General features: G+C 52.3%; 1 protein-coding gene across 3 annotated transcripts in view; it reads left to right on the top strand.

Annotated features, from left to right (window-relative positions):
• The window catches only part of KIRREL3 (kirre like nephrin family adhesion molecule 3), a 547667-nt gene that overhangs the window by 439758 nt on the left and 92924 nt on the right, over nt 1–14985 (top strand). For all 3 annotated transcript variants that reach the window (XM_042906397.1, XM_042906396.1, XM_042906398.1), the window contains exon 3: nt 13254–13403. In XM_042906397.1, the coding sequence (XP_042762331.1) occupies nt 13254–13403 (150 nt within the window). The remainder of the gene's footprint in view (nt 1–13253; nt 13404–14985) is intronic.

Genomic DNA, 14985 nt, shown 5'->3' with positions numbered 1-14985 from the left:
ATAAAATGGTTGTTTTAAGATGTTTGTTTTAAAAAAAACAAGGGGGAAAAATGAGGTTTAAGGACACAGATCTTCCTCAAACAGACCAAGTGTCCTTGGGAGATTTGCTTTTACTTCCACGTGCCTCGGTTTTATTCTTCTTCAGCTGTGGGTCCTCCCCACTCAAAAATAAGACTTTGGATAAACCAGAACAAAGAGCCTTCCTTCCGGCTGAAAGGGAGGGACCTAATACATTGAGTCTAAATCCTACATTTTACACGTGGGGAGTCTTAGAGACGGGAAGTATCAGGCCCGAGGGCACACAGCTAAGAAGCAGCACAGGCAGCACCCGATGGTACCTTCTGAGCCTGGGTGCTCACCAAGAGGACAGCTTTCCTGTGTCTTTACAGTATCTCTTCTAAAAGGGAACAGAGAGGGGTGCCTGGGTGGCTCAGTTGGTTAAGCGTAGACTCTTAATTTCAGCTCAGGTCATGACCTTACGGTTCATGAGTTCAAACCCCACATCGGCCTCAGCACTCAAAGCACAGAGCCTGCTTGGGACTCTCTCCCTCGCTCTCTGCCCCTCCCCTGCTCACTCTCTGTCTCTCAATAATAAGTAAACTTTAAAAATATTTTAAAAACATAGGGCGCCTGGGTGGCTCAGTCGGTTGAGCGCCCGACTTCAGCTCAGGTCATGATCTCACAGTTTGTGAGTTCGAGCCCCGCGTCAGGTTCTGTGCTGACAGCTCAGAGCCTGGAGCCTGCTTTGGATTCTGTGTGTGTGTGTGTGTGTGTGTGTGTGTGTCTGCTCCTCCCTACTCACACTCTATGTCTCTCTCTGTCTCTCAAAAATAAACGTTTTTCAAAATTTTTGAACAAATTAAAAAATAAAAGGCAACAGAGATGCTGGACACCTTGGGGTCATTCAGTCCACAGCCCTGCCTCCCAGTGGTTCCCACACTGATATGCCCTAAGAGGGTAACCATACGAGCTCAGTCTGCCCAAGGCCCAAGGCCTACGCTTGCTTCCAAGCTAACGACCTAGCTCTGTCCTGCTCTTCCCCTCCCCTAACAATGGTGTAGAGAGCACATACTCCTGAACACATAAGTGCCTGAGGCTCAGAGAAAGAAAGGGGCTTAGCCTGGGCCCCATGGTCAGCCTGCAGCAAGCCTGAGACAGCATCCAGGCCTCCAGCTTTCATGGGCTGCCTGGAGCGTCTCCCCTCTATAGTGTATACCCTCCCCCCACCGTCACCACCAAAGCCCACACAACTCTGCCCTTCCCATCTCGGTCAGACTCTGGGCTGACCGCAGGCAGGGATGGATGGGCTCCTTCACGGGTACCGATGCACCAGTATTTCCAGCAGCACTTATCAGCGTCTTCTTGGCATCCAGAACTTGGCTGAATGGATTGAGGATTATCTCTCCCTGCCACTAATGAGGACAGTGCAGGCTCTGGCCCGGGCCACGGGCTGATAATCAGTAGGCGAAGGATTTATAGTGACTTTGGAGTCACCCTGCCTCGGCCAGCCCCATTGCTCTTCATTAAAGACCCATGCTGTCCAGGACAACCTTGGCGGATTGTGCATCCTGACGAGAGGTGTGTGAGACCGGGAGAATCGCAGGCAAACCGGGCTGCCCCAGCTCAGACAAGGAGCGAGGGCAGGAAAGCGTGGCCTCCGAATTTCTGCCCCACATCCAGCTCTGGGAAGAGCAGTCTGGCTGTCCTGTGCAAGCCCAAATAAAAATCCAGGCAGTTTCTGGAACGTGTGTGATATTGGCAAGCTTCTCCTCACCCATGTGTCCAAATCAAGCTACTAGTGGCTGCAAATGATAATGTTGAGGGTGAAAGTGTTTTCAAGTCCCTCTCTCAGCAGAGAGGTCTAGAAGACACAATGGAGAGATGTCCCCCCGCCCCTTCCACCCCTGCCTTGTTCTTCCGGCTTCCCTGTTGGTATTTCCAGGGAATCCAAAGGAAGATAGGGTTGGGTGACCTCTTGCCGTCCCGACAGGGCTCTAAACCTATGCAAAGCTGATAGGAGCTAACTGTACCACCCAAGCCAGCTGTACCCAAGACACCCAGCCTGGAGTAACCGTGTCCCTCTTAGACAGCCACGTCAACATTCATAACTCTCCGTATCTGGAGATGAACTCCCAGGTCAACACCAAAAGGTGAGGACCCATTGTAGAACCGTGTCCCTACTGCCTGAACCATGTAAGTGCTCAGTAAGCGTTGAGTTATTCACACCAGCTTCCCCCGGACCCACGGACCCAATTATACCCAGGACACCTTCTCCTGATGATTCGGGGCCCTTCTCCATCAACATATTTACAGCTGAACTCACTGCCCCCCAACACGCTTCCCCTCCTGATACAGAAATGGTTCCACAAGTAGGTCATCTGCTCCCCCTTCCCACCTGTCCTACAGGCCAGGGGGAGGGGCGCCTTTATGCCCCCCTGTCTCTCATCCGCTGTCATCCAAGTGATTCCTAAATCCACTTGCTTCTTTCCACGGACGCAGCTTTAGCCTGAGCTCTGTTGACAGCATAATCTTTCTGATCAGGCTTCCCATCTTCAGATTATCCTCCTTCATCCACCCTACTCACTGTCACCGCTGTGATCTTCCCAAAACTCAGATCTGAGCATGTGGGTCAGAACCCTTTGATGATTTCGCATCAAGTGCCAACTTCTTAGCATGCATTGGAGGGCCTACACAGTCAGACCTACCATGATTCCCTAGACATGCGTCCTGCTGAACACCTGACATGCCCACGTGCCATGCACCCATCCTACAGGTTCGTAGTGATGGAAGCGGCTCTGCTGTGGAAGGCGTGCAGGGCTCTGGGCTCTTCACACATATCGTCCTGTTTAATTCTCACAAACAACCCAGCAAGCACTGGTTACTATCCCAATGGGGAAACTCGGGTTCAGAGGGCCTGAGGAACGTGCCCAGAGACACTTTGCAATGGCGGAGCCAGAGATCAAGACAAAACCATGCAGCCTCAGCTCTTATTCTCTGAGCACGTTTTCTTTCTCTTTCTTTCTTTCGAGAGAGAGAGCATGAGCATGAGTGGGAGGGGGGCAGAGGGAAAGAGAAAGAGAGAGAATCTCAAGCAGGCTCCACGCCCTTAGCGCAGAGCCCAACGCGGGGCTTGAACTCATGAACCGAGGGATCATGACCTGAGCCAAAGCCAAGAGTCAGAGGCTTAACAGACTGAGCCACCCAGGCACCCCATCCCCAAGCCCATTCTGACCTCCATGCTCTATTCATGCTGTTTCCGATCCCAGGAAACATTTCCTTCTTGCCCTCATCTCATTTACCCTTCAAGGCCACTTCAGAAGCCAAGCCTTCTGTGACTCGTTCCCTCCTTCCCTCAGAAGGAACAACGTTCCTTCCTCGGGACTTTCTTTACACCTCACTTTTGGCACTGACTGTGTAACGTCGGTTATTCCGGTCCCTTGTGCACCTGTTTGTCTCCCCCGGGCTCTAAGCTCCTTGTCACAGAAAATACGTCAGTCCCCACTCTGCATCCCCGCACCCAGCTAGAGGCCTTGGAGACACGGGGACCTGCCCCTGCCTGTGGCCGGCACCATCAAAGGTACCATTCCACTCTCCCTAACAACCAACTTAATTAGTCAGTGGGCTCAGACATAACCCCATCACCCCCAGTCCTCTCCCCGGAGTAGGACATGACAAGGCATTCTGGAAACTTCCCAGAATTCATTCTTCTGCATCAGGAGCTGGTCCTGTGCTGAGCAGCAGGAAAACAGCAGAAGTCCAAGACTTGGGCTTCCAGATGTGATCTATCTTGCCCTGGCCCCTTCCCACTCTGCCTGGCATTATTTCGGTACCAGCTAGGGGCCTCTGAGCTGACTCCTTCCTCCTCTTCAAGGAAGAAGATTTCTGCTGGCTTCTGGGGATGAGGGCGGTTTCCTTTCATCTCCTATGAGGCAATTTGCATCCTCCAGGCTAGGAGAAAGCTGGCGATAAATATCCCCAGTACAAGTATGCTTAAAGCCTTCCCCAATTGGTCACTAATAGCAGAGCAGACGGCAACATTTGAGCCTTTTCTGCATGGCTGACCAGGCAGCTCCATGAGACTGACGTTGGCTGGGACCATGGCAATGACAGAGCTACAGGAGGCCCCAAATGCTCTCTCTCACCTGCATGACTCATGGGAAGAAGCAGATTCTAATCAGTCCAACTTCAGATTTGCAGAGCCTCCCTTCCCAGCTCTGGGATCCTTCACTCCAGGTGCTGTGTGGCTCCATTTTTGACAGTCCTGGGCTCGTGGATGGTGAGGCAAAGAAGAACAGCCCTTTATGAAACACCTGAGTGTGCCAGGATCATTTACACATGAGTCCTCTCCTCATGGCAGCTTTGCAAAGTAGGCATGTCACTTCCATTTTCCAGATGAGGAAACTGAGGCTGGGAGTGGGTGAGGAATGGGGCCCAGATCATATTGCTAGTGACGGGGCCAGAGTTCCTTCCCTGGCTTGCCTGTCCCTGTGTTCTTTCCACTATCCGAGACCCAGGCCCTGGCAGGTACTCAAAGCAGGTCCCTGAAGTTACTCATCACTCATGCTTTTCCTTGCACGTTTCTCCTAACCCAGAATGACACCTGTCCTCCACTGAATTCCCTATTATCATGATTCCTCCTCCAGGAAGCCTCTAGGTTTCCTCCCTCCAGCCCTCGTGCTTGCAGTAGGCCTTTCTCAACCCCAAAGAACTTTATGTGACCTCGCGAGGAGACTGAGCACTTTCTGCCTTGTAGCCTCGTGACTTGTGGCAAATGTGGCCATCCACACACTCGCAGTAAGTTTTTGCAGAATGTCCTGAGATTTGAAGCAGGCAGGATTTCACTGGGCTGCCCCACGCTCAGGCACGGGGTGGTGGTGGCTGCTTCCCCGGGGCACTGGAGACCTTACTCCCTCCACCTGTTCCTGGGCCACTAGGCATCCCCAGGGCACCACTCAGCCTCTCAGGACCCTGCTCGTCTGCCAGTTTTCTCCCACTCTGAAGGAGCAGGATGAGGGTGGCTGTGTGCATGTGTTTGCAGAGCACTGGGCTCCTTAGAAACCGGGCAATCGTTCCAGGTGGCCTAGCTCCTACCCAGGTCAAGCTGGGATTGACCCTAAGGACAGTGGTCACCTCCCTTCCGTCTGCTGCTGGAGCAAAGTCTTGACCAAAGTGCCCCAGTCCAAGAGAGGAGACGGGGAGAGTGAGCCCCTCATGCCATCTCTGGACTGCCTCTGGTCTGACCGCTGAGCACAGACTGAAAAAAAAGGGATGTCAGGGACATGGGGACATCAGCAACCCTGCTTCCCATATCAGTGCAGTGTGCACTGAGGCTTTCTCTCTTTGGTTACACTAACCCCAAACCTCATGTTGTTTGCACCAGCCCACGCTGACCCTGTGCGTATTCCCTCTCACCACCGCCATGGAACCCCCGAATACCAGATCAGTGACTAGGGGAGAGGCAATAACACATACGCCCATAGAGGTATTCACCAAACACAGGACACTTAGAGTACCAGAAGGTATCCCCCAAGGATCTGGGGTTGACAGTTATGGGTGGCAAGGGTGGGTGACCTGATCCTGACATTAAGGACCCTGACCACCATGTACATGGGTCCACTGGGCCCTCTTCCTACTTGTTACACACACACACACACACACACACACGCACATGTGCATGCACACATGTGTGCCTGCACACACCACAGCACCCAGGCCCCCAGAGGCACTGCTATAAAAAACTCTCACTCTCAGTAATTTGGCCCTCACAGCCTGTCTTCCATTCAAAATGCCTCTTCCCTCCGCAAGAAATAATTAGGAATTGAGAGGTGATTTCAGGTCAAGGGCCAGAGGTGTATGAGCTCATAGAGAATCATGGGGTCTTCAGCACTTTAAATATTTTACTGGAAGACACTGGGGACCTCCCAGAGCCAGATGGTGATGGTTCATTCCGTGCTAATGTGTGCCGCAAGTCCCCCAAAAGAGTCTAAGGTGAGGTCAGGGCTGGGAAGGGGTGGCCCCTTCAGGGAGCCTCGTGGGCTGATGGAGATGAAGGTGGGAGGAGAGATGGGAATCTGGGTGGTGGTGGGGGGCTTTGAAGAAAGCAGTGTGGGCAAGTCGTGAGGAGGGAGAAGCTGACCTGTGAGGCTCCTGAGCAGAGAGCAGAAGGAAACAGCTGGCGGGAGGACGGGGCAGGCAGGGAGGCAGGAGGGGAGGTCTCTGAGCTGTGCTGTGGTGGGGGCGGGGGCGCTCTGCCCCAGGACCAGAGCCCTCCAGGGCCTTTCTGATGCCACCTCCCCGGGCCAGCTGCACCTGTACCTGTCCTTTTCAGCACAGAAGAGCTGAAAGCCCTCCTGCCACCTGCCGCCGCTGTGTCGCCCCCATACCTCCTCCCGCCTGCCAGTCACCAGCGCCTGCCTCGCTGCAGCCGTCCTGACTCAGAACCCGCCACGTGGGGGGCACACATGGCTCGTCAGGATGGGGCGTCAGAGCCCGCCCTCCTCTGAAACCTTCCCAACCAGCTACCGCTCCTGCTTCCTGCAGTTTGAAGAGAAGGCCCCACCTGGCCTCCAGACTCTTGCTTCCCACCTGCTGAGCAGGTGGAGGGAGGTCTCCATGCTGGGAGCCTTCAGAGCCAGGCTCTAATCCCCACTGAACCACTGCAGGACCTTGAGGCTGGCGCTTCTCCTCTTGAGCCCAGTAGGGAGAAGCACGTCCCTCCCAAGTTCAGTGTCCTAAAGGCCCAGCTGGAGTGTTGGGAAGGTGCCCTCTTGGCCTGAAAAGTCCACAGCAGCCTGGGCATGCAGGGAGGGTGCAGGCTGCCCACAGTCACCTCGGGGGCTCTGCAGGGCCCCTCCCTTCCTGGGACAGCCGACAGGAAAGTGTGCCCGCAGCCACCACTGGGACCACATTGCACTCCATCCGACCCACCAAGTGTGTTTCCATCAGGCCCTCCCTTAGAGTTTCCCTTAGACCTTTCAGTCCTGGCCAAGGGCAAGAGAGAATGCAATCTCCGGTGGGTTCTGTGACTTCCCAGGGGCTCTTTGCTGACAGCTCGGAGCCTGGAGCCTGCTTCTGATTCTGTGTCTCCCTCTCTCTCTGCCCCTCCCCCACTCACACTCTGTCTCTCTCTCTCTCTCTCTCTCAAAATAAATAAACATTGTAAAAGATAAATAAACATTAAAAAAATTTTAAAAAGAAAGTTAGCTGTTAGTAATTCTACAACAATAAAAATATTATTTATAATACATAGCTAGTTATATGTATTTATATAATAACATAGTTATATAGATAATGACTATTTATATAATAATAAGTACCAATAATTATTACACCTCCTGTCATTCCCCCACAGTGGCCAGTGCTGGACTCCACCCTGAACCCTGACTTAGTGTTGACCACCAGCTGGCAGGAGGCTATGTAAACTTAGGGGAGAACCAAGAAATTGCTTTCCGCTCCAAAGATCCTCATCCTCTCTTTAGAGGGTCTGAGGGGAATGGTTGCGGGGTTGATTGGGGTGAATACAAGTTTATAAATAAAAATCCAAGTTCCAGATCCTTCTTTTATTTTTTTTAAATTTTTTTAACGTTTATTTATTTTTGAGACAGAGAGAGATAGAGCATGAACGGGGCAGGGGCAGAGAGAGAGGGAGACACAGAATCGGAAGCAGGCTCCAGGCTCCGAGCCATCAGCCCAGAGCCCAACGCGGGGCTCGAACTCACGGACCGCGAGATCGTGACCTGAGCTGAAGTCGGACGCTTAACCGACCGAGCCACCCAGGCACCCCGAGACCCTTCTTTTAATAACCAACATGGGATAGGGGCAAGAAAACAGGATTTTCTTATTAAAAAAAGACACTGGGGTCTGAATTATACCTGGGCCCATTGTGTGACCTTGAAGTGCACCTGGGCCCACTACATGACCTTGAATGACACCTAGGCCCACTGGGTGACCTTGAATTGCATCTGGACCCACTAGGAGCCTCCGTTCATCTGTGAAATGTGGATAGTAACACCTAACTAGCAAGAATTGGTTAAAGTAGGTTTTCCATGAATAATTCAGTTATTTTTATCCTGTAAAGCCTGACTCCTTGAGACGCTGTCCCTTCCCCCTGATTTCTCACTTCCCTCCTTCCGTGTAGTGTGCTCAGCACAATACCTGCCTAATCAGTACTTTATATCATAAAAACAGTTTTCCTTCATGACTGCAGATCTCAGGAGCCAAACTAGCATAGGTAGGCCACAAGGTCACAAGCTTGAGTTTATCTGCTGCTTACACACCGGACCAGGTGCTGAGAATACAAGATGAAAAAGACAGCCGTGGCCCCTACCCTCAAGAGTTTACCCTCCGTTTCTCATTTACTTCGGTTCCTTTCTGTGTCTGATATACAGTAAGTGCTCAATGAAGGTTTGAAGAAATTAAGGGAGATAAGAAGGAAGAAAAATGGGGAAGTAGGGAAGAGGGGAGAAGAGAGAAGATCCCCCTTCGGTGACAGGCAGTGCCTAGAGATACAGCCAAAGCTCGTGGAGAAGAACTTGGCCTTCAGTGCGGGCAGGGCTGGTCAGGGAGACCCTGGGAGAGGGGTGAGGGGTGATTCCAGAATGGCGGAACACCGGCGACATGGGACAACATGAGTGAACGGCCGGCACAGGTGACTATTGAGCACCGAGGGGGAAGGGAGTCAGATTTTGGAGAAGCCCGTCAGGTGCCTGTGGGCAGTGGGAAGCCATTAGAGTTTCCACCCTTAGAAAAGGGAGAGCACATGAGGAAAACAGTGCCTTAGGAAGAACCCTCCAGGGCAGTACCTGAAGGCCTTCACAGACTGTTGAAAGAAGCCAGGTTGAGGTGGTGAGGGCCCGGACTTCGGATTATAGCGATAGGAATGGAGAGGAAAGGGTGCGTCTGAGAGGTGCTGTGGGGGAGGGCTGGGCCACACTTGGTGATGGTGACAGATTGAAAACAAAGCAGGAAAGGAGGTTACCCTGACTGCCAGGCTTCACTGCAGAAGAAGGCCAGGGGGCACAATGAGAAACTGAGGCAGAAATCCTGGGATGGATGGTGCAAGGGGTGTCAAGTCGGTGCAGCACATGCTCTGTGCCCAGATCAGAGCCGTCTGGGTGTGGTGGGCGAACAGACGTTAGCTCCTGGAGGGAAGGACCACGTCGTATCTGTCTGCTTCTCACGAGACCGTGCGAAGCCTGCCTGATACCAGGTCTCAATAAATGTGTGAATCAACAGATGTTCTCAAGGAGCTTCCTGGCTGCTTACCATACCACCCAGGAGGTTCTAGAAAAGATCCCAGGCTCATTTGCAGTTCACATCCTCAGAGTAGGAAAGACAGGGAACAGAAAACGGGATATGAGGGAATGGGTGAAGACTACCTTTTGGGCAAGAAACGACAACGGGGGCTTGTCCGCTATGTTCCTAGAGGCGCTTAAGCCTGAAAGAGAAGCCTCAAGGTGTGCCCTATGGGTGAAAAGACAGCGTGCCCCGTCCCTCCATGTCCCCTCCACCCACAGCACCGTGACTTTTATCTGCTGTAGATAGTGACACTCCACTCATGATTCTGTTTGAAAAAGCATCTCATTGATTTGAAAGAAAAAATATTCCTAGTGGCTTATATTTAATGCACAGAAAATAAAATTAGATTGATAAAAGGAAATTGTCAGAGCACCAATCCTTCCCTCCCAAAAAATGAATGGGTGAATAATGTCGTTTGAGTGGTGTTTCTGAGACTGTTCTCCTGTGTATCTGTCTCCCCACCCTGCCCCACCCAGAGACATTCTTTTCATTTTATTTTATTTTATTTTTACATTTATTTATTTTTGAGAGACAGAGAGACAGAGCATGAGCCAGGGAGGGGCAGAGAGAGAGGGAGACACGGAATCCGAAGCAGGCTCCGAGCTCTGAGCCATCAGTACAGAGCCCGACACGGGGCCTGAACTCACAGACCGCGAGATCCTGACCTGAGCCGAAGTCGGATGTTTAACCCACGGAGCCACCCAGGTGTCCCAGAGACATTCTTTCCATAGAAAAGTCGAAGGGATCCAAACAGACCCCACGTGGGTGCCCAAAGCTCTCTGAAGCCTGGGGGTATGTTCTTCCCTGCCCCTCCTGGCTGCTCTCTGTGGGCTCAGGGCTTATCCTGGGGGATCTTGTAGCTGCCCCAACTCCTGGCTCTGAGACACTATCCAAAGTGGGTAGTGACCACTCAGCGTCCTCCTCCAGGGCCAGTCTCCTGATGGCAGCCCCTCTCCTCCCTCAGGGCATGGCCCTGCCCCCCCCCCCCTCCGCTTTCCCTGCACCACCCAGGGCTCACCCCCACCCCACCCGCACCCCCTCGGGATGCTCCCTGTACCCCCATTCTCTGTTGTCCTCACCCACACCCAGAGGAAGCAGGACTGGAGGTGGGAGAAGGTGACACTTCCCACTGCAGGCTCCACACCATTTGTCTGGGGCCCTTCTCGATCTAACCCCTCCGCCCCCAGCTGACAACCTGCTAATTCTGAGAACACAATCTCTGGCAGCCATTGCGGCTGTCTTGACACTGTCTTTCTCGCAAGAAAGATTTTGATACAAAAGAAGGAGCTGTGAAATCATCATCGAGCCAGGGAAAAAAGAGCCTCAGAAAGGAGTGCCCCTCCCAGCCCTCCCTTCTCCTCCCCTCCCCTCCCCTCCTCCCTCACCCCTCCTTCCCTGTCTCCCCTCTTCTGGCCTCTCCAACCCTCCCCTTTCTCCCTCACCCAGTCCTCTTCCACTTTCTCCAGCTACCTGCCCCCCTCCCCCACTTCTCCTTTCTCTTCTCCATTCTCTTTCTCCTTCTTTCTCTCTTGCTTTGGTGCCAGAAACGGTCTAATTACAACAGAGAACTTGAAGAGACTGAGAGGAAAGAAATAAATAAACCCACCACACATAGCTGATTAAAATGTCCTATGAAATCTAATTTGTAAAGCTCAAATCAGAATAAAAAGTGTTACTCCCACAATTCAGGGCCAATTTGATTTTTAATGAGACTCCTCAGAGACCCAGCCAAGATCTCATCAGGTTGTAAACGCAGCTACCTTCCCCCCTGCCATGAGTTCTCTGATGTGGATTCCGCGGCTCCTCTCGGGGAGCCCCCGCACCCACTTGGCCACCATGCCCAGCTTCCCTCAGGTTCTGTATATGTCAGTCACCCCCTTATTGGGGCTGTCTGCTGCTAAGAGCATGGCCTTACCCGTGGTCCAAGCCTGGGGTATTGTGTCCCCAGGATGGGCAACAGCTAGCGTCCAGGACCTCCGTGTCTGTCCCTGACTCTCCCACGTCGGGGAGAAGAGGCCGTGGCAACAACCTGCCCACCAGGTCCACCTTCCCTCAGCGTGTATCTGTATCTGCCAGGCAGGGCGTGGGAAAGAATGTGGGCTTGGAAGCCACATGGACCCCCATCGAACCCCAGCTCCACCGCTCATTAGCTGTGTGATCTTGGGCAGCTTACTTTGCCTCTCTGATCCTGTTTACTTTGCCGTAAAATTGGGATATTTCTACCCTGCAGTATAACTATGCAGGTAACAGAATGGAGGCCACTGTGGGTCGGGGGCTCAGGAAACGTCGGTGTCCTGTTGTCCGTTCGGCTGTGGCCTCCCGGGGAAGAGGGATCACATCACCCTGCTTCCTCAGTATTCCCCGCAGGACCAGCTTAGGGATCTAAGCACAGCACAGCTCAGCAGGTGAAAACACGGTCTTCAGAGCCAGAAAGTCTTCATCTACAGCCCTAGTCCTGCCGGGAGACAATTCCCAGATGATTTAGTTAACCTCCAAGCCCCTGCGAACTGGGGTTGGTGAGATCCGGGTGTGATGGCTACTGTAACAACTAAAGGGGATACATGCTCAGTACTTGCTAAGTCATCACCTAGCACAGCTCCTGTTCATGTTTTTTACCTCCTCGGGCCTCATTTCCTCGTCCGGAAAACAGGGATCAAAATAGTAGCTACCTCATAGTTTGTTATGAAGATGAAAATAGTAAAGAGCTAGCATTTGAAAATCTTACAGCAACGCCTGGCATATTGCATGCACTGTGGGTGTGTTTGTGTAATAAAACATGAACTGGGGCGCCTGGGTGGCTCAGTGGGTTAAGCGTCCAACTCTTGATTTTGGCTCGCGTCATGATCTCACTTTTCATGGGTTCGAACCCCGCATCGGGCTCGTGCCGACTGCATGAAGCCTGCTTGGGATTCTGTCTCCTTCTCTCTGCCCCTCCCCCACTCGTTCTCTATCTCTCAAAATAAATAAACACTAAAAAAAAAAAAAAAAAAAAATAGGGGCACCTGGGTGGCTCAATTGGTTGGGCATCCGACTTTGGCTCAGGTCACGATCTCACGGTCTGTGAGTTCGAGCCCCGCGTCGGGCTCTGTGCTGACAGCTCAGAGCCCGGAGCCTGCTTCGGATTCTGTGTCTCCCTCTCTCTCTGCCCCTCCCCTGCTCATGCTCTGTCTCTCTCTGTCGCAAAAATAAATAAAAACATTTTTTTTAATTAAAAAAAAAATAAAAATAAATAAAATGAATACATGAACTGACCTGCTGAGATGGCTCAGTGCCTTCTTGCTCTGAGGTGTCTAGGGGAGAGCTGGGGGTCACCCTGGCGATGTTCCCCCAGGGGACAGTGAGGCCAGAATTGGGTGTGCCATCGGAAAGAAAGGGACAAAGAGGGTGAGTCGAGGTGACTTCCAGCTCCTGCCAGCACACTCTGGACCACACTATACCACCACGTGTCCTGTGGAATTTGGCCGTAGGCCCAAATTAAACAGTAATATTTTTCCCAGGTTCTCGGGTTTTTAAGCAAACCACACCACTCCCCCCGGACCTTGCCTTCTTGAGGCACCTCCCAAGGATGCTCGCAGCTGGAAGGCTCTCTCCCCCTCTGCCCTGTTGTGGCGCAAGCATGTGGCGGTAGGTAGGAGCCAAATGGAAAGTGGCAGAGATCGTCCCAAGCACGGCGGGCACGGCCTCTTTGGGGGCTGGGGGAGGCCGCCTCACAGTGTGAATGTGTGTTAGGGATGGATGAGCAGGGAGGCTGAGCCGAGAGCCAGCTGCTGAGAGCAGGGAATTAAGCAGGGGGCAGACAGGAAGTGCCGCTGGGCTGCAGGCAGGAAGTCAGATGCTGGCGAGGGAGAGAGAGCTGCTTATCCCCTGGGCCAACTGTTCTGCTTCTTAACTTGAGGAGAAGCCGTCCAGGCACTGCTCCCTGCACTAACTGACCCCTGTGCTTGTCTCCTTCCTAGGCCAAGTATACTCCTTCAGCCAGCAGCCCCAGGACCAGGCCGTGGTGTCGGGCCAGCCAGTGACACTGCTGTGCGCCATCCCCGAGTATGATGGCTTCGTTCTGTGGATCAAAGACGGCTTGGCTCTGGGTGTGGGCAGGGACCTCTCAAGTGAGTACCCCCAAGAGCTCCCTGGGAAGGCCTGGAACCCCTTCTCGCATGACCCACCCACCCCCCTGGGGAGAACCCCATCTTCGTTGGTACTTGGAGATCAAATCTCCAGCTCTCGTGGAATATCCCCTGAGCAGAGTCAGATCAGGCGAGCCCTGGGCCCGGGATCCATGGGACTTCAAGGGCCCTCTGACTCCTGGTGAGGAATTACAAGTAAATCCTCAATTCCGGTGGTTGGTCCTGAACCTAATACACTTTTGCTCCGGAGGGTCTATTCTAAAGTCAGACACGACTCCTGTAAAGTCACATTTCCAAAGGTAAAGTGTCCCCGTATCTGGGTCCAAAATGTATTCCCCACTTACATCACAGCCTGGCTTTTCCTAGCTCCCATCGATCAGAGGGAGCCAAATAAACTGAAAACTCACAACCAAACTGCTTGGTTTTAGGGGTTAGCATGTGATGGGAAGAAAAGAAAAGGAGCATTTAAAGTACAAACCCTGTTGAGCCCCCTGCCCAGGCTGGTGTCGAGCAGAGATGTCCTAGTAGGCTCCTGTGGCTGGCATCTGACCTCCCTGCTCAATGCCACAGGCCCTGTCTTCTGTGAACGATTGTGGATGTCAGTCCTTAAGCTCATACAGATGTCTTCGCGGTCCATCCTCTCTCCCTGGGGAGAAAAAAGAAAAGCATCATCCTCCTGGTCACTCAGCCCCCAGCAATTATCATTCTCCCCTGGGGAAAGTAAACACGGGACTGCTGGGCTTAGCATAACCTATAAAATTCAGAACAAGAGATCTGGGCGTCCCTGCCACTGGGGAACCGCTGAGGGTGGAGGTGTAGAAAAACATAGGTATTCGACTGAGAAGTAGCTTTGCTTCTCTCGTGGCGTACAGCTGCAGGAAAATAAAAATCGAAGTGCACTCGGGAACATGATGGTTGGGAAATTAATATTTTAAAATGTGAGTTATGTCTTGCCAAAAATGTATATTGAAACGTTATAGCCGTGGTCAATAGCATCGCTGGGTTGGAGTGCTGCAGCCCAGCTGAGCATGGGTAAAATACACAATAATATCTCCAAAATATACTGTGCTGCCGTAAAATTTAAGCATTATGGGAACCAGTCAATTTCAGGGGTTCTGAACTTCCTTATCCTAGAGAAATCTGGGGGAATGATATCACCTTCCCAAACTAAAATCACTTATGCTTCACGTGGCTCTGAACCTGGTCCAGCATCTTTGCTAGTTAAGGAGGTACTCTGGGTTCCTAGTCAGTGGTTTGCAGCCTTCGGTCAAGGACTGGGGTCTTTTGGGGTTGGTTGGTGGCCAAGAGGAAGCCCCAGGTCACCACAGATGTCCATCACCTCATGGAAAATTGACCTTCTGGAATCCATTCCATGAACGACTTTTGGGATCAGGATTGCGTCAATGGGGTTTTAAGGAACTGGGGTCGACTTCCTCTCTGATTTGACTCCACTGATACAAATAAGGCTGTCCCTGTCCTTGCAGAGCCAATAAATTCAAATTCCTGGGAAAGTGTTTTCTGTGTTTGATCACCTGTCCCCCGAAAAAGCATCATGACGATAATG

Source organism: Panthera leo, chromosome D1, assembly GCF_018350215.1.
Source record: "Panthera leo isolate Ple1 chromosome D1, P.leo_Ple1_pat1.1, whole genome shotgun sequence".
Classification (NCBI taxonomy): Eukaryota; Metazoa; Chordata; class Mammalia; order Carnivora; family Felidae; genus Panthera; species Panthera leo.
Note: the sequence above shows the minus strand (reverse complement) of the source record. Positions and strands in the feature narration are given on the sequence as shown.